Source organism: Merops nubicus, unplaced genomic scaffold (genome assembly GCF_000691845.1).
Source record: "Merops nubicus isolate BGI_N331 unplaced genomic scaffold, ASM69184v1 scaffold22010, whole genome shotgun sequence".
Taxonomy (NCBI): domain Eukaryota; kingdom Metazoa; phylum Chordata; class Aves; order Coraciiformes; family Meropidae; genus Merops; species Merops nubicus.
Genome location: NW_008582469.1, coordinates 1 through 18779, shown reverse-complemented (window position 1 = coordinate 18779; position 18779 = coordinate 1). Strand labels below are relative to the sequence as shown.

The 18779-nt window shown below is 40.4% G+C and overlaps 1 protein-coding gene across 1 annotated transcript; it reads left to right on the top strand.

Moving 5' to 3' along the window:
• Positions 1-238: 238 nt before the first annotated feature.
• Positions 239-17007, top strand: LOC103770533 (disintegrin and metalloproteinase domain-containing protein 9-like). Its single transcript, XM_008937800.1, has 22 exons — positions 239-320; positions 2148-2245; positions 3160-3236; positions 3890-3968; positions 4957-5033; positions 6094-6313; positions 7470-7541; positions 8187-8359; positions 8829-8913; positions 9843-9964; positions 10827-10941; positions 11179-11241; positions 12001-12090; positions 12616-12811; positions 12937-13042; positions 13243-13417; positions 13837-13917; positions 14412-14517; positions 15504-15636; positions 16004-16067; positions 16523-16575; positions 16929-17007. Exons 1-22 carry the CDS (start codon positions 239-241, stop codon positions 17005-17007), a joined length of 2346 nt encoding a protein of 781 aa, XP_008936048.1.
• Positions 17008-18779: the final 1772 nt, after the last annotated feature.

Below are 18779 nucleotides of genomic sequence, written 5' to 3'. Positions count from 1 at the left end.
AGACCGTGCTGCTTTTTATTTGCCTTAAGCCGTCTAACCAGTTTTTTTTTTGCCAGCCTAATGGATTAAATTTTACTTCCCTCTTCCTTAGCAGAGATGAAGTATCAGGGTACTTTTTCTGCTGTTTACCTTCGGAGCGGAAGGTTCTTGTTCTTCTAGTTCTCCTGTGTAGGGCAGCTCAGAGCCAGGCACACGGCGTCTGCTGGGATACCGAGGAGTTTCTCCAGGGAACCTGGACATGTTAAAACACAGCCTGTTTTTGTTCACTTTGGGACTAATTCTAACTGGAAAAACTTTTTGGATAAAAGGTAAGCTTTCAGGTTTTGTTACCTGTTCAGAAAGTTTCCCCACGTCTTCGTGTACCCTCTGGTCCATGTTGTAGTGATGCACACCTTCCAGGTCGAGTCACCGTTCTCCCCAGGGATCAGGCTATTACCTGACCTGCCAGTTGAGAAAATCTTGTTCAAGAAGAAGTCATCTGGAAAAGATAACAGGTTGAAGCTTCATACAGTTGAGCTCTTTGTGTTGTTTTTTATTTCTCCAGGGTGTAGTAGGTAAGTCAATACATCTTCCATATGGACACTGGTTGTGACAACTGCAGTTGCTGTCGTTCATCAGTACTAAAGACTGTAGAAAAAGATTATTTCTTCAGTAATGTGAGGGAAGTTCCTGTAGTTCTGGTTTAGTTCCTCATTAACTCATTTCCATTAATGATTGGGCTTCAGATTTTAGATTTAGACATAACCCCTGGAATATTTCTTAGAAAGTGATATTTTTATGACGGTTTCCTGCTTTCAGGTGTCAGAATTTGAATTGCTGGAATTGCCTTTCCACTGCTCACTCAGCATACTCTTAACTCATGAAACAGAATGGGTTTCATGACTTAGATAATAAAATTATTGAAGATTAACAGCAAAGTGAGACAAATAGAGTGCTGATATTCTTTGCAGACCTATTTGCTAATAGCAACTTGCACATTTGGATTGCAATGAGGCTTTAATGTTAACCATATGCTACCTGCACCTAGCTTTTAAAACTGCTGATGTTATCTCAGAGGTAGAGATCATCATTACACTCAGGAATCCTCCTCCTTGCTTTGAATGGGTGGTTCTGTGGCTTCTTTGCAATTATGAATTCCTTTCAGAGAAACGTGGGAGGCTGAGAATGACTTTGTGCTACTATAAATGAGAAGAAATCTCTTTGTTTCTGTATGAAAGAACAATTGAAGGAAGAAGAAACTACTTTCATTGCCTTTATGAAAACGTTTACCTGAAACCAGATACTCAGCAGACTTCTTATCTTTAGCTTCCTGCATTAACATGATGTTCTGGGGATAATTTTTATATACTGTAAAATGCTGCAAACCTTCTGCAAAGGTTTGACTGGTGCTGGAAAAAAAACAAAATGTGGTTAAATAATTTGCTAGTTTTCCTTTCTGTGCTCCAGAAGACCCCAGCTTTAATCTGAAGTTACATTTTTAAAATCACTTTGACCATTCCTAAACTATTTCTTCTCCACTATCAAAGCATGCACTGAATACAGGAAGATTTTTTTCCCCTTGGGATTCCTTACTATATTACTGTCACATTGGTTGAAGGATTTGTCTTTTTCAAACAATAATTGATTTGGTTTGATATTGTCTATATGAAGGACTGAGAAAAAGCTGAGCTATTATCCCAGTTTATAATGTAACTAAGACCAGGAGTTAAAGCCAAGACTGCCAGCCAGTTTTGGGCACCCTGTTCAGCAAAGCTTTTGCTCAGATTTGCAGTTATTAGCACTTCACATCAGTTGTGTTTGGGGTGCTGTACTCGTTACCCTGGAATATGGTCAAAACAGCATTTCTGCAGAGGATGAGGCCACGTATATTTAGTTTATACATTCAGAAGTGAAGAGTAACTTGGCCATCAATGAAAATGTTGATTTCTGCACCTTTCCCAGCATCATCCAAGAGCTCTGGCCAAGACAGAATACACCAAACTGAGCCTGGGCAACCAGCTCTTGTACTGGTGAAACTGCTCTTTCTCCATTTATGCTGGGACCAGAACAGTCTTTCAGCAACCATCAGTGTGCAGATGCCAACATAATGTCTTAGATTGTGACAGTATCCTTTCTGATTCTTTAGGAATTTAAAACTTTATTTTCAGGTGCATCTTCTGAACAGACAGACAGAGCTTCTAGTTTAGAAATAATCATTCCTCGAAGCCTGATGGGCAGAGAGAAGCATCACCCATTTTTCCATGAGGTTTGTTACTCTGATGTTTATGTTGCTGTTTTTCACACTACTGTCCTATATTACACACACAATGTATGGTATATAGAGATTATTTTTATGAAGACATGTACCACACACTCTCTCTTCAGAGTCTTAGTCTTTTTTAACTAGTTTTGAGTACATTTTTTCCCACAAAGGTCTGTGATTGCACTTTAAGTTAGCACCTTTCAAACTTCTAGTCTTGTTACAGCCTTGTAAGACAACAGTGAGAAGAAACACAAATATTTCCATTTCCTCTCTGTCAGAGCAGATGTTGATCTCAAATTTTAATTAATGTCCATGCTGTGTATGTTCTTCTGCTCATGCACCTGTTCTTTGGATAACCAGAGGATTTCAACCAGGTCGCCCCTGAAGGGCTGATTCTCACTTCGTAGAAATGACCCCACAGAGTGGCACAGGTTAAATGAATGAGTTAAAAGAGAAAGGTCTGAGCCTCAATTCTTCAGTTCTGAGGTAACTTACCTTTGTCCTAGATATGGAGTTCAATTAGTGAGGTGACTGGTAACGAAACAGCATTAGTCATCTCTGTGCAAACTGATGAAGGAAGGAACAATCTATGAGCTGTACACCTGGCTGCCAAAAATTTACACAAGGGGTGTCATGACACAGGATGTGGTAGTTGGACAAAGAGTGCATAGGTGGGCTGTGCCCCTCTGTCTTCTATGTGAAAGTGAAAATGTATAGATTAATCAAATTTAAGCTTTCCATAGGAAAAAATGTAGAGTGTACTCCTGAGACTCTGAAATCTAGAAGGCATGAGAGGATTCTGTGTTTTGGAGATACTTAAAACTATATAGTAGCTGGACCTCTCTAACAAAACATGGAAATGACACAATCAAGTAGTAAATCACCTAATTAAGTGATATCTTTTGTTCTGTTTTCAGGAGCATTCACATGACAATCTTTCTTACTCAGTTAAAACCAGAAATGGAACGTATCTCCTGAAACTGAAGAAAAATAAGTATGTAATAGAGTGTTCTAAGGAATCATAGCATCTTGGGAGTCAGTTGCATATAGACAAGTGTTTTTATACAGGAAAAAAAAATCAGAAGAACCATTTAAATGGCAGGTTGTAGTAATTACCAAATTACTCTGATAAATAATGTCTCTGTTATGGTACTAGGTTGCAAATAGGAGGGAATAACATTTTTTCTAGTTGTGAAGAAATATATTTTGATTAATTTTTTTATCAGTAGCACAAGAAAGTCCATTTCAGAAAACCCCTATGGAAAATTAGAATTAAGTTCAACATTAGCTTTCTGTTAGCAGGGGGAGGGCTGTTAACCATGTTGTAATAGAAGAAATTTGCCTGTTACTGTTGTTCCTCATTCCTGAGCCTCTAATAGTCCCATCCCTGATGCAACATACTCTGCTCAGATCCTGCTCTATGGATATATTAGTTAAAATATTTCAAAGTCACTCATTTTCCAAATACTGCAGCTCATTTTAAGTTTGGGTTTTTTTTGTTTGTTTTGTTTTGTTTTCACATTTGTGGATTCTAATAATAATTTAGCAGGAGTCTGCTGCTAACAGAATGGAGTACTTACTAGGATTCTTGACTTATTTCTTGGTTTCTTGACTGTTAAAAGAGCAGTAGTTTATTTTTGTTTCCAGAAAGCTTGTTAGTGAAGACTTTATTCTATATACATATGGAGAAAATGGGAAACTGGAGGCAACACAGTTGAAAAATGAGGTATTGTATATAATTAAGTTCCCCTTTTGTGTCAGAGTTTCCTGTAACCAGGGAAGCCAAGCTTTAGGAATCAAAGCCATAACAAGAAATTGATAGAAATGAGGATGACAAGAAGGATGTGTATGTATCTAATGTATTTTCAAAGCAAAAGTGAATACATAACCATTAAATCTCAGTATCTAGGTATCTCTATAGTAGGATAGTGAAAATTGTTTGAATTTTTGGCAGTGGAGGGGCAAATGCAGGTGATGCACATAAAGTATCTACAGAAGAAAAATATATTTACTGGGAAATAGATTTCTGAGAGTTTCCACATTTGTGGCACTTCTGTTTAACAGTTACCACTGACACAAAACATAAGATTCTATGTCTTAAGAGGGAGTGGGCAGTTTAGATTTATTTGTTATACTTATTTTTATGTTATACAGCATCCCTGTGTTCCAGGCTGTGAAAGGAGATGCCAGGAGATTACGCCAAGACTGATTCTGAGCTACCTGATTAGGTGGTCTTTGCATAGTATGCAAGTAGAAGTAAAATGGCAGCAGCAAAGCTCTACAGTTTTTAGATCCTGTATCAAACAAGCCTTTTAAATACTTTGAATTTAATTTAACTTTCAGCTGCATGTGAAGTCAGTGAGACTTTATTGGGTGCTTTGTGCATGGGAGATGTTCTCAGGTCTGTCTTTGAGAGGAGTCTAAGAACAGGATGAGCAACATAGATGGAAAGATTTTGGTAAAACATAGTGGTGGGTTAAACTAAAAAGCTGGTTGTTCCATAGAACCAAAGGAGTAAATCCTATTGTAAGCATTCATGTCAGGTAATATTCTACTCCAGGAAGGCTGGGATTACTTTTAGAATAGGGAACTCTGTAATTTGTAAGAGATGGTTTTAATAGAATGAAAATGAAAAGGTTAGTTAGCAAATAAGTGTACATTTGAAAGCCACAACCCTATTTGGTCATTAATTAGGTGGTTTCATTGCATTTCAGACACACTGTTATTACCATGGCACTGTTGAAGGAGTTGCTGACTCAGTGCTTGCTCTCAGCACATGTGATGGCCTAAGGTATTACCTCTTGCTTTTCACTTCAGGATGATTAATTGTGTGGTACCAAAGTAAAACAATAAAAAACCAGTTGCTACTCATCATACAGCTGGAGAGAAAACACCTTTTGTTTCTTTTTTTTCTTTTTACTATTTCTCCTTTTGGTGAGTCTGGAACTCAGTACAAGTTTTATAGTTTTCCTCAACTACCACTTTTTTCCCCTTGTCCAAAATTCCTTCACAGAAAAAAGATAATATGAGAGACAGCAAAATCTAAATACAGGCAGAACATGGGCATGAACTGAGGCCTTTATTATTTGATGCAAATGTCCTGACCAGAAATACCCTTGTACAAGAAATGCTACTTGCTGAAACCTTCACTGAACTTAAAACACTCCTGAGAACAATTTTGTCTTCAAAAGACAAACCATTTCCATGGAAATGTTTTGGCCAAATTTGAAACAAATAACTTTCACATGTTATTAACTAGAGAATTCGTGTTCTAAATACAGTTTTGAGATTCTGGAGAACAAGATAATAGCTTCTGAAAGATACTGGTACAGCATATGGGCATGTTGCAGGCATTTCTGAGGCATGGACAAATGTAAAATCCTTATGGTCAGTGCAATGCTGCTGCTGCCCACGAAAACACCCTGGGGATTGCTTTTAGCCTCCCTTTCTGCCTTAGAAGATATCTTTTTCTAAAATGCTAGATCACTTTAGCATGGGCCATTACTTTAGCATGGGACTAGGAGTGAGATTAGAGATAAAGACTAAAAGAGTCTCTTTGCATCAGCTCTGTAGCCAAAATCCACATTAATTTAGTAACAATTTGGCTTTCCCACTCACTGATTCAAGGGGCCCACACTTGTGTATGATGGAGTATTTAAAATCAGTTCTGGTTTGTCTTTTGAGATCCTGTTGGGCATTTGAACTTACCCCCTATATTAATATAATTTCAGTTAATCATTTATTTCAACATAGTGCAATATTTTTTAAGTATCCAGCTGTAATTCACTCACCTAGTCATAGCTGTGAGAGAAAAACTGTGCAATCATTTTTCATTCTTTTATGATTCCTAGAGGAATTCTCTACATTGGTGGCAAATGGTATGGAATGGAGCCACTCAACACATCCAGCACATTTGAGCACATGTTTTACCTGTTAGAAGATATGCAGGATATCCCCTTCCAGTGTGGTGTGCTGAATGGCAGCCTTCATCCCCAGAAGATGTTTGTGGAGCCTTCTGTGAAATATGCTTTTTTGTCAAACAGCACCTCTAGCAGGGAGAAGCTTTTGAGGGTAAATACCTTTCTGTTTCTCTCTTGAGTCCAAGCCTTCTTCCTCCTCAGTAAGTTCCAGCAAACAAAGGTCTCCAGAGCTTCTGCTCTGGCATGGTATCATTGCCCTGGCAGGCCACTTCCTTCTTGCCTTCATTTTCATGGGCCCCAAACTGGCTGGAGTATTGCTGAGGAAATCCTGAAGTGGAAGAACAGCACAATGGGAATTTAACATAGCTTGAATCATAGAATCACAGGACTACTATGGTGAGGGTTGGAAAGGACCTCTGGAGATCATGTCACCCAATCCCCCTACTAAAAGCAGGGTCACCCACAGCAGGCTGCCCAGGATCATGTCCAGGCAGGTTTGGAATCTCTCAGGAGAAGGAGGCTCCACAACTCTGGGCAGTCTGCTCCAGGGCTCAGGCACCCTCACAGGAAAGTTCTTCCTCACATTCTGATGGAACTTGCTAGGTTCCAGTTTGTGCCCATTGCCCCCTGTCCTGTCACTGGGCACCACTGACAAGAGTCTGGCCTCATCCTCTTGACCCTCACCCTTTAGATAGTGATAAGTGTTGATCAGATTCCCTCTCAGTCCTCTCACCTCCAGGCTAAACAGACCCAGGGCTCTCAGCCTTCCCTTGTCAGAGAGATGCTCCAGTCCCCTCAGCATCTTTGTAGCCCTTCACTGGCCTTTCTCCAGTAGTTCCTTGTCTCTCTTGAACTGGGGAGCCCAGAACTGGCTGCAACACTCCAGAGGTAGCCTCACTAGGGCACTGTAGAAGGGGAGGAGAACCTTCATTGACCTACTGGCCACACTCTTCTTAATGCACCCCAGAAGACCATTGGTCTTGGCCATAAGAAAACATTGCTGGCTCATGGGGAGCTTGTTGTCCACCAGGACTCCCAGGCCCTCCACATTAAAATAATTGCTTTATAAATCCATGAACAGGAAGTCATGAGAAAGAGAAGTAATAAACCCTTGAATTCAGTAGTTGTGATATTAACTTACTGTGTTTTCTGCTTTGCAGAAGAAGCGAGCTGTCCTGCCACAGAAGAGCTACGTGGAATTATTTGTGGTTGTGGATAACAACAGGGTAAGGATTTCATCCAATGCTATATACATTTTATTAAACCATTACATGTTTTCTCTGATATTCTCATATGATGTTTTACAGTTTTTGCTGAAGAATTCTGATCCTGCTGCGGTGCAAAAGGAGACAGTTGAGCTCATTAATTATGTTGATGGGGTAGGTCAGATAAGTTCCTGAGATTCAGTAGTTTCTACTTTATTATAGTTTTCAGAAGAAAAGCTAATGCAATAAATCTGAACAATTATGTCCTGAAACTGTGTTTGGAAGTTTCCAGTTTGGAATATACAGCAATATTTAACACATTTAAGGCACCTCATGAATCTACACACAAGTCTTTCAGAGTTGTAGACAGAGGGAGAGATGCAAGATGTTTTTAACCACTTCTCTGCACTCCCAGACTTTAGCTGCTGCAGGAATGAGAGGTCTCCAGTAGGTTTCACATTTCCAGGAGGAGTAGCTCTCATGTATGTAGTTCTTTTTTATTAAGCAAACTGTCAGCACTGTGACCGATTCCATAAGCTCTCTGATCACCTGTTCCTGATTTCTTCTGAAGACAATTAGTTGAGGAAATGAATGAATGAATGTGATCTTTCCAACTTCTCCAACTGTAAAACATGTTTAGGTATCTTCATGAAGCAGGTTGCTTTCAGTCATATATTCCTTCATCAAATCAAACTTAATTATTCAAAGTAACTAGCATTATGTCTCAGTCATTAGGTTCAACATAATGTTTACATTGTAATTGTTCAGAATTCAGTTGAAACAGCCTGATGGACAGTAATTACCATTATATTCTTTCAGATGTACAGAGCATTAAACATCCAGATTGTTTTGGTTGGATTAGAGATCTGGACAGACAGGAATCAGGTGTCTGTAGTGGATGGTTCAGCTGGAGATGTGCTGAGCAGATTTGTCTCCTGGAGACAGAGAGATCTTCTGAAACGATCACGAAACGACGTCAGCCACCTCATAATGTAAGTGTTCACCAGTGGTCACACCCATCAACACAGCCAGGGCTGCTAATGTGTGTGATGTGGGGCTGCTGAATGACTGAAAATACAACTAGAGTAAAATTCACTCCAATTCCAAATTTTCACCTGGAAAAGTGTCAAGAAAGTGTAACGAGTTCTTTGTAGATAAAGAGGGGTTGGAGCAGGTGACCTCATGACACTGTTTCCAACCTCAACCATTTTGTGATTTGGTGAACTTGGAAGCACTGACACAGCAGATTTAGGTAACTGGTCATTATTTTCAAGCTCTGTTATTCACCTGTTCATTATTTATTGTAGTGAAACCCTGATGTGATGATAAATTTATTCTTTACTTCAAGAAAATGAACTCTTGACTTGCACTATTTGTTTCAAACTCATCAGTGTCTTTTAGTAGAAATCATGAACTTTCAGCCCCTCTTTCAACAACACCTTCAAACTGCTTTTGTTGTAGAGGGAGAGGCTCTTATGATGGATCCATTGGAATGGCTTATGTGGGTACTGTCTGCTCACAAGTCCAGGGAGGATCAATCAGCACTGTAAGTACATAAGGTTGTGGTTACTGGAAGAAACTAGCACAGGAGCTGCTAAACTATCATAGATATGCTGCTAGTGAGATCAAGAGTTACATTTACCCAACCCAGAGTTGTAGCTACTGCTATTGCCAGACCCAACCCAGAGTTGTAGCTTCTGCTATTGCCAGACATTGCTTCCACAGAGGTGCCTTCCAGAACATCCTAAATAAAGAAGGTGCCATTTGTCAACCTCTTTGCTCCAGTCACTCAGGCCTTGGAGTGATAGAGTTTCTTTCATGGGGTTTCTGATGTAAAGACTTGTTATTTTTATACTTATATTTAAAAAAAAATTGTTTCCCCCATTTCTTTCTTCATCCTGTTCCAGTCCATTTGGCTGATTTAGTCCTGAAATATTTTTTTAATCAGCTTTTTGTAATTCATCTAGCTCAAGGTTGTGTAAGAAAAGCCCATTCTGTCAAGTTTCATAACCACTGGCTTTGGGATGGGGATGCAGCTACAAAATAATGTGTATTTTTTGACTCCACAAGGACAGGCAGGGAACATAATGGGCTCTGTTATCAAGTGTCTGGAATTCTCCACAGTGATGCTGTAAATAGTCAAGCATTTTAATTTGGGCAGAATTAGCCAGATTCTGTTCTTTAACAGTCTTTGTCTTTTTGTCTTTGAAGACTCCATTGAAATCAGTGTCCTGACTGATAAACTGTGTCATTATTCAGAACATGATCCTAATGGAAGGAATAGAAACAGCAGCAGGATCTGGCCCTACCGAAAAAACAGTGACAAGCTGGCTGTCCTTGCTGCTTTCCCTTTGCAAACCAATTTAGTATTCTGTCTGCATAGCCTCTGAGAGATTTAGGGCTTGAAGAAATCAATAGCAGGAACTTAGCAATGGCTTTTGTTGTGTATTTTTTAACACTGGTTCTCTTCATTAGTTGAATCATAACAATATGTTACGTCACGCTACAGTAGTCGCACATGAGCTGGGGCACAACCTGGGCATGAAACACGATGACAAAAGGTGTCCTGCACCCTACATTATGCACAGCACAGATAAGTAAGATTACCAGTTATTTTATTCCAATAAAACTTATTTACCTGCAGTGACTATGCTTTCTAAGCTGTGAAACCCCCACCAGTCTTCAAGGCCTTTTGTGAATGGGGAGTTGTTTGAAAAGTTTAAGCACAGAGGTGAATTCATTGACTTAGATCCTGATATCATTTTAAATTATTTGAAAGGTTACCTGTTTTCTCATCCTGTCATTCTTTATTTGTAGCATTCCTAAAAACTTATTTGTATTTTCTTAAATTTTTTATGGTAGTGTCTTGCTGGTTTTTTTACCCTGCTGAGAATGCTTTACATGTATTCACTGGGTTTGTGCAAACCTGCAGCCTCTGCACAGATTCTCTTATCAGTTAGTTTAAACCAAACTTCTCAGCTTATGTTTCTTTCAGTCCTTTGGCTTTCCCTTACAAGAAAAAGATCATATTATTTTATCTGTCCACATCTGTATTAATAAATCAGGGTAATTGAACACTGGGCCAAAGCAGATGCATCCCTGAGTTCTTAGGGACTCCAGGTTAACATGAACGTTCTCTTGGAAAGTATTTTTTAATCAAGCAATTTTAGACTCAGTACAGACAAGGAATTTCCAAAGCCTGGTTTTTATGGGACATCGGAATGGATAATCTGATGGTCTCTTTTTCTTCTGAGAATACTTGCATTTATGTTATATATAGTATTTTTGACTTCAAGTGCTGTCCTCTAATGCAAAATAAAGTCAAAATTAAGTATCTCATTATCTCCTGGTGTTATGGAACATATTTATTATAGATTGACAATATTTTAAGGGCTTGAATTGTATTTTTTTATTGCAAGCAAAATAAAAATAATACAAAAATAATATTATGCTTTCCAGTGGATCCAGGAATTTCAGCACCTGTAGTGCTGATGATTTTGAGAACCTTATTCTAAATGGAGGAGGCAACTGCCTTAGAAATCCTCCCAAAGCAAGTAACATATACAAGGAACCTGTGCTTAAAAGGTTCTATTTAAGTTCACATTGCAGGTGGCATGTGTCCTTTTATAAGGTGCCCACAAAACACCCTGTGCTCTGACCTGCTGGCAGCAAGAGGCCTGAGAAGCTGTTTGGAGAGGGAATCTTTTGACAGCCAACTCTCAAAGTTCCTACAGCAGTTTCACCCTCTGTTAAACCAGAAGAATCTGTTTAAGATTCTTCTTACTACTTTACCAGAAGTAACATATAAAAGGAACCTGTCTGTGGTAATAATGTGGTTGACAGCAATGAAGAATGTGACTGTGGCAAACCAAAGGTAATGCATGAAATTCAACTGAATACTTTGATTTTTGTATGAACTCAGTTAAGGGCTACTGGACTTCATGGAACTTTGAGCCAAGGAAGAAGAGCCTTTCAGTGCAGAGTGTGTGGAAATAGCGTTCATTGGGTTTTGTACTGGCTTTAGCAACACAGATATTTCTGTTACAGAGCACTTACAGGTTTACTAACTGCAACCCTTAAACTTTGCCAACAAAATGGCTTTTGTTGGTCAGCTCTGCATTGTCAGAATGTCCCTCAAAGAACAGGATATATTGACTTGTTTTAAAGAACACAAAAGTGTCTCAAAAAAGACACCAATAAATCAAAAGGCTGTCAGCAAACCCAGGTGCTGTCATATAGGCTGCCTTCTAAGTCATTAAAAGATACCAAAATTTCCTCTACACCAGACTGCTAGTGCAGTGGAAATATCAGATGGGGAAAGGGTGTTAAGAAGTGTTATTTAAAAACCAGTATGTTCTGCTTCTTTCAGTGCCCATTTCAAGTGTAAACCTCTCCCCTACCCCTGTGCCATGACACAGAAGGCCAGATGTTTTTCTGATGACTTGCAATAAAAAATGCAGCCAAACTGTGTGCTGGCTTCTGTTAGAGCAGCAGGCTGTCAACCTCAGAACACAGAACAGAGACAGAGTGTTTGAAGTTTGGGTTTGTCCATGCACTTGGTTTGATGATGTACTTACCTAGCTAGAGAGCAAGGGAGAAACTTTGTGTCCCCTTGTCCACGGCTGTTCCTCAGGAATGTACTAACCCTTGCTGTGATGCTGCAACCTGCAAACTCACACCTGGATCACAATGTGCTGAGGGACTGTGCTGCAAAAATTGCAAGGTAGGCTGTGCTTTATTCAACTCAATTGACACTGTTCACTAGTATTTTTTAATGTTTGAAAAGAGCTGTCATAGTACTCTTGTCCTATTTCCACATGATCAAACTGCACTGATCAGTATGCAAGCTGAGAAGTTGTGTCTAGCAGCTCTTGGCCAGTAGCTTAGAAATGGAATGTCATCCTCATGCCATCCCTTGTAGGGGGCAGGAGCAATGAGGGGACTCAGCAGTGATCTCTATTATGCAACATGGAGCTTCTCCAAAGTCTGTGAGAGTCAGCTGCTCTTTCATTTGTACTTGTGGATGTGTTTGTATGATCTACCCATGTCCCCTGCATGCTCAGCTCCTCAACTTATAGCTCTGCCATATGAAACTGAGGGAAGGTTTGGATATTCATTAAGAAATTGATCTGAAAATCTATCTTGTCTTTATTAAAATCCCCAAAGGTTCCCAGCTACCATTGTTTCATGTTAGAAACTCTCACTGCTGCAAAATAAAAGCAAGCTGGTTCTTCCTCTCTGGTTCTAGTTTAAAGTGGCAGGAGCAGAGTGCAGATCGAAGATGGATTTTTGTGATCTCCCTGAGTACTGCAATGGAAGCCATGCCTACTGTCCAGAAGATGTTTATGTCATGAATGGTTACCCCTGTGACAACATGAAGGCCTACTGCTACTATGGAGTATGCCAGAGTTTTGATTCACAGTGTGAATCTATATATGGAAAAGGTATGTTTATAATTTGATGTAAAAAGACTTGTAGTTGCTTAATAGACACTTCTGATTTTTCATCTTCTGTCTCAGATTTCTAGGATAGTTTAGTTGCTTACTAAGATTGACTGTTTTTTGTACAGGGGCACGAAAAGCACCTGACATATGCTTTGAAAAAGCAAATATTAAAGGAGATAGGTTTGGAAACTGTGGAATGAGAGGTGGATCATACAAGAAATGTCCTGTTCAGTAAGTCAGCAGCAAATGAAAGCTAACCTTAAAACCTGCAATGTAAAACATTATATTCTGCTACAAACACTTAAAGCATGAGATTTAAAAGAATGTTTCCTTGAAATGCAAGCTAAAATGTTTGTCTGGATGGTGCATTTGCACTGAAACAGTTTTTTTTCCTGTTCACCTTTTTTCTGAGTGTCATTCCTTCAACACAGGCACAGTCTGTGTGGCAAGCTCCAGTGCACATCAGTCAGTCTCCAAAATCTTCCTGCTTGGAGTGTTGTCAATAACGCATCTGGGGTTTTATGCTGGTCTTCTGACTTTGACTTAGGATCAGATGTCCCTGATCCTGCTCAAGTTCATGATGGAACAGCCTGTGGAGAAATGAAGGTAAGATGAACAGCAGCACCATTACAGAATCTATTCCACCCACTGGAAAGTTCTTAACTTTCAAAGGTGTTACAGAGCTCTCTTATTTATATGCCATGAGATAATAAAAAATCTACTTTTTCAAATCTGCACATACAAGCAATTAATTAGCTCTTCCAAAATTGGCATGCTACAAACCAGTGAACTACATTATCAGCTATTCAAATGACTCCATCAAAATGCATCCACAGGCTTAAAAGAATCTGAGACAAATGGAGCTATAAAGTGGTGAAGTACTGAATATCCTATCAGCCCTTTTCCTAACATTCAAGCAAAAGCTGTAGACTTGTAAACATGTATATATTGATGTAGTATATTTATACAAGGATGGGATTTTTTGACGTTTTGTGACTAATTACTTTGACTAATTACTTTTCCAGGCCTGTGTAGGTTTTGAGTGTGTTGATGCAAGTCATCTGGGCTACAGCTGTGATGTAAAGCAGAAGTGTAGTGACCACGGGGTGAGTAGATGAAGCTTCCATGCCCTGTTTCTAGAAGACAGAGATAGGTGCAAAATCCCTGCATAAAAGCAATCACCATCCAGATGGCTTTGGTTTTTTTCTGATCTGTGTTAAAAATTAAGTCCATGTTTTCAATCTGTAATTCATGTTGCCAGTATCATGTAAACCTCCCAGCACTAACACTTAAAGACACATCTTCTGAATTTCCCTTGGGAATTTTCTAATATTACTGAGCTGCATGTTAAAAAAGGAACACATTCCTCTAAGGAGAACAGTGTAGTGAGTCACAATTTATATCTTTCTATAGGAAAAATCACAGTGGAGTCCAAAGGTTGTAAAACTGATCAGTCCTTTAGACTGCAATCTACTGCAGGCAAACAACAAACGGGAGGTTCCCTTCTGGAGATGTGCCATTCTTAGCGTGCTGGAGGCTGAGGGTGGCTGGTTCCAGAGAGGCGTTGCCTCTGTGAGTAACCCTTGCTGTGTGGCTGCAGGTGTGTAACAACAACGGGAACTGCCACTGCAGCCCTGGCTGGGCACCTCCCTCCTGCGAGCGCTCGGGCTCCGGCGGCAGTGTGGACAGCGGCCCGGCCCCTGGCGGTAGGACACCGACACTGGCCTGGGTTCTGCCCTGGCTGGCAAAATCACCTCCTGACAGGGGCTTTGCAGTCTCTTTTTCAATGTCTGTTTGGTTTTACTGCATGGGACACTTAATCATGGACTGACTGGAAGAACAAACGTTCTTTTCTGATGGGTACATTTGTGGGCGCCGAGGAAGTTGGTCCAAGGGAGAGTTTGACCTGTATTTGTCTGAGATAATCAATACGTTAGTTGCTTGGAATTATTGTTCTATTTCTTAAAAGAGAGATTTAGACATTTACATCGGTATTTAAAACAGAACTCTGACAAAATGGATGTCATAGAGGAAAACTATAGCTCAAGAATGAAACCAGCAGCCTTTTATGTGTGGAAAGGGTCTGGCAGAAACAAGAGGGGTTAAGGAGGAGCATGCAGCAAGCAGCAGTTGGAGCCATGAAATTCTGCAAAGGGAAACTGGAGTAGATTTTGCTGGCTTTGGCTCTGAGAAACCACACAAAATGCTTTCCCTTTCTTTTGTTTACAAGCAAAGTTCATCACCTGTAGCTTTGTGAGGCAAAATACCAATTTGTATTTTATCCAATGTTACTAAATTCATATTTTGGGAAAGGGAAAAAAATGCTTTGTGTTTATTAAAGGCTTAGGAAGGCAAAGAAGACATGCAGATCAGGTGTGGGTATGCAAATACAAAATGAATTTCTCTGCTCTTTTTTAGTTTGGTTCTTGAAATAATGTATGGAAAAGGAAAAAGGTTTTAGATCATAGAACATGGGGTGGGGTAAGGCAGAAAGTACTTGTGATAACACAAAGCCAAATCCTACTTTTCTGATCATAGTATTTTATAAAGTTTGGTGGTGCTACTGGCTTTAATCTATAATAAATTGAAGATAGTTTTTACAACAGAAAGGTGGTTTTAGCAGAAAAAAAAAATGCTTTAACGTGAGGTTAACAAGATGAATATCTTAAATATTTTAATTCTTTTTCTCTAGATACATCACTTCGGGATGGTCTCCTCGTTTTTTTCCTCCTTGTGCTGCCAGTAGGGATCATTACTGTATTAGCAGTAATTAAGCGGGATGCAATAAGAAGAAAGTTTTGCAGGAAAAGCAGAAGACAGCAGAGGTATCTCACTTCCTACAGAGGTGTATTTGAACACTTGAGAGCATGCTCCAGATTAATTTAGCAAGCAAGGCAGATGCTTTATCTATACAAAGAATTCCATAGCTCCAGTACCCTGCTCCAGGTACTCCAGTTGTCAGTTCTCAAGCATTTTCTCCCAAAATACATGGAACTTTCCTAATGGTTATTGGTAATGGTATTGCACAGACAGAGGGGCAGAGCACACTGAAATTGCTGGCACAGCCAGCAAGGGGTGGAGCCAGAAACAGAATCCAGATCTCTGAGCTGTAGCCTTGTCCCTGGAAAAATGCTGCACCCTCAGGGTAGTTACACCTAAAGGACTGGCCTGATAACGTGGTCTTTATTTCAGGGATAACAATGTGCAGCAACCAAAGCAAAACAATGGACCGAGTCATAACACAAGAAATAATCAGGTAAGACAAAGCCACACTTGCATTATTTTATGTTGAATAATCCAAAATATACAGTGTCTGGTGACTTTGTGGCTTTTTGATAAATTGAACCCATCTGGATTTCCGAATATTTAAAATCATTTATAATGTGTTAGACAAGATTTGTGTTTGGGTAAGTATGAGCTTTATTGCCTGTTCTGTCAACACAGGCTGTGAGTAGTATGGGATGGAGCAGGCTGCTACTGAACTCTGAATTTTGCAGCCAGATACCAGAGCAGCTGCTCAGCCAGGCTGCAGATCTAGTTCTGATACAACAAAATAAAAATTATCAAACCAAAATGTTGCAAGAGAATATAGAGAACGACACAGGAAATGAAGATTAGTTCTAAAATACCATTAGCTTAATGCTGAATAATAAGCTACACTTTGAAATCTGTGTTTTCTATTAACCTGATTTTCTGCAACATCTTTCCCAGCCTGCCACGTCAAGCCCGGAGTTTTTTACCATATCACATTTCCCTGGTCCAAGGTTTGTAGTATTTAAAACCTTCATTACTTCATGTTTGCTACATTGACATTGCTGAATCCTTCTAAGTGAAGTTCACATGTCTCGTGTCCTGCTTAGGAGGATTTTTCATGCAGCATCATAAGAGACAGAACAGATGAAATGCTTGAAGGAGAAATGCTGTTTTACTGCTTGTCTAGAAAACAGGGTAATGGGACATGTAAATGCTACTGGGGGGAGGAAAGGGAGATGGAGGAGCAGAGAGGGTCAAATCTATCTATAAATCACCTCTTTTAAGAATGGTAAAGAACCAGTAGAGAAATACCTGTTGTCTGAAACCATGAAATACTTCACAAAATGTCTTTTCCACACTTCAGGCAGCCAGTACAAACCCAGTTTCCTGCAGTTCCTCCAGGACCTCAACGACCCCCAGTCCCACCTAAACCAGCTGCCTGAAAAGTTCCCTGGGAACCCTCAACCAATTCTGACAAGCAGCTGGCCTGGAAAAGCCTCCTGGCTGCAATCCTCCAGTCCTCTCCTGGCGCAGCCAAAACGCCCTCTGAAAGCACATCCCTCTGGAAAAGACTTGATGCCAAGAACACAGATTTGGTAACATTCCACAGTTTTGCTCACTGCTGCTGGCTGTGTTTGAGCCTCTTCTACCTCACTCCTTGGGTTTTGTAAATCAGAAGCCTGACGTTCAACTCATTAAGAATAAATTGGTAACAGCATCAGAGAACAGGACTCGTTTGAAGCGCAGCCTGAGTGGCAGGCTGAGAAGTGAGTTCAGTGATTTACAGACATCATTTATTCCCCTCCAGCCATACACTGCTGTGAAAATGAGAAGGTCTGCAGCCTGTCTACCTCCTGGGATGTCCCCTCGGCAACACTGCCTGGGACCTCCATGGCACCTGCTGGGCTTGGAGACAGCTCCTGTGCATCTGAGCCCTGCCCTCGGTGCAGCCCTGCCACAGCTGGGGTCCACATCCCACCTCTCCTCACCTACTACCTGTGCCACTTCCCAGTTCAGGTAGTTTATGAAAGTAACCTACTATATAAACTCCAGGGAGATCTTACAGAAGCCTTCCAGTACTTAGAGGACACGGGGTAATGGCTTCAAACTGGAAGCAGGAAGATTTAGATTAGATGCAAGGAAGAAATTCCTCACTGTGAGGCTGGTGAGACACTGGCACAGGTTGTCCAGGAAGGATGTAGATGCCTTATCCCTGGACGTGTTCAAGGCCAGGTTGGATGGGGCTTTGAGCAACCTGTTCTAGTGGGAGGTGTCCCTGCCCATGGCAGGGGGGTTGGAACTGGATCATCTTTAAGACCCCTTCCAACCCAAACCATCCTTTGATATTGGGAAACTACCAATGGAAAGAAACTCTGTAGATAATACATCTGAGTCTGAAAGAAACAGGCCCATCTCTGGTGCTACATCCCATTTTCTGTATCAGGAAATAAAATATACAACTTTATAGTGTTTTAATGTTTACTGGTTATTACAGCTTGAGATTTTTGCTAGAAACTGATTCCAGATAACTTGGGTCATTGTAAATGGGACAATTAGAAAGTGGCACCAATTTAAAAGCAAATGTCTGACACGAGCTAGCTTGTCCAAATGGCCACTAATGGAAGAGAAGCTGCTGAGCAGAGAAGCACTCACCCAACAGAGCAAGAACAAAGCTGCAGGTGATCAGTGTGTCCACTGGGGAGAGTGAGTCACACACCAAACGTGTCCACGTGTGAATATCAACTAGCAAAATGAGTGAATAAAGTACAGAAATTGCCTCAGCTTGAAAATGCTTCCAATTCCTTAGATGACCACTTCACAGAAGGGCTGGATGAAAGAACCTAAAATATGCTGCAGGCAAATACCTGCACGGGCAAGGAGCGCCTTCCAAAGAAGCATCACCTTCCTTAATTCCTCCCCATCTTAAATCGTTGTTATTCAATATCATTTAGGCCTCACTAAGGAGAATACTACATCAATAAAATGTAAAATTTATTCATTTCAATCACCAGGATCAGCAGGCTTGGTAGTGTCTTGATTTCCCAAAGCTAACAGACCCTGCCCTGGGCAAGCGGGGGCAGCTCAGCTCAGGCACTCCGGGCTCACTAAACCTGCTCACAGAATTCACTGTCCAGCTGAGAGGGAGGAAAAGCAGCAGCTCCCCACACACGGTCACACCACAGAACCTTAGAGTCACAGAATGTCTGGGCTGGAA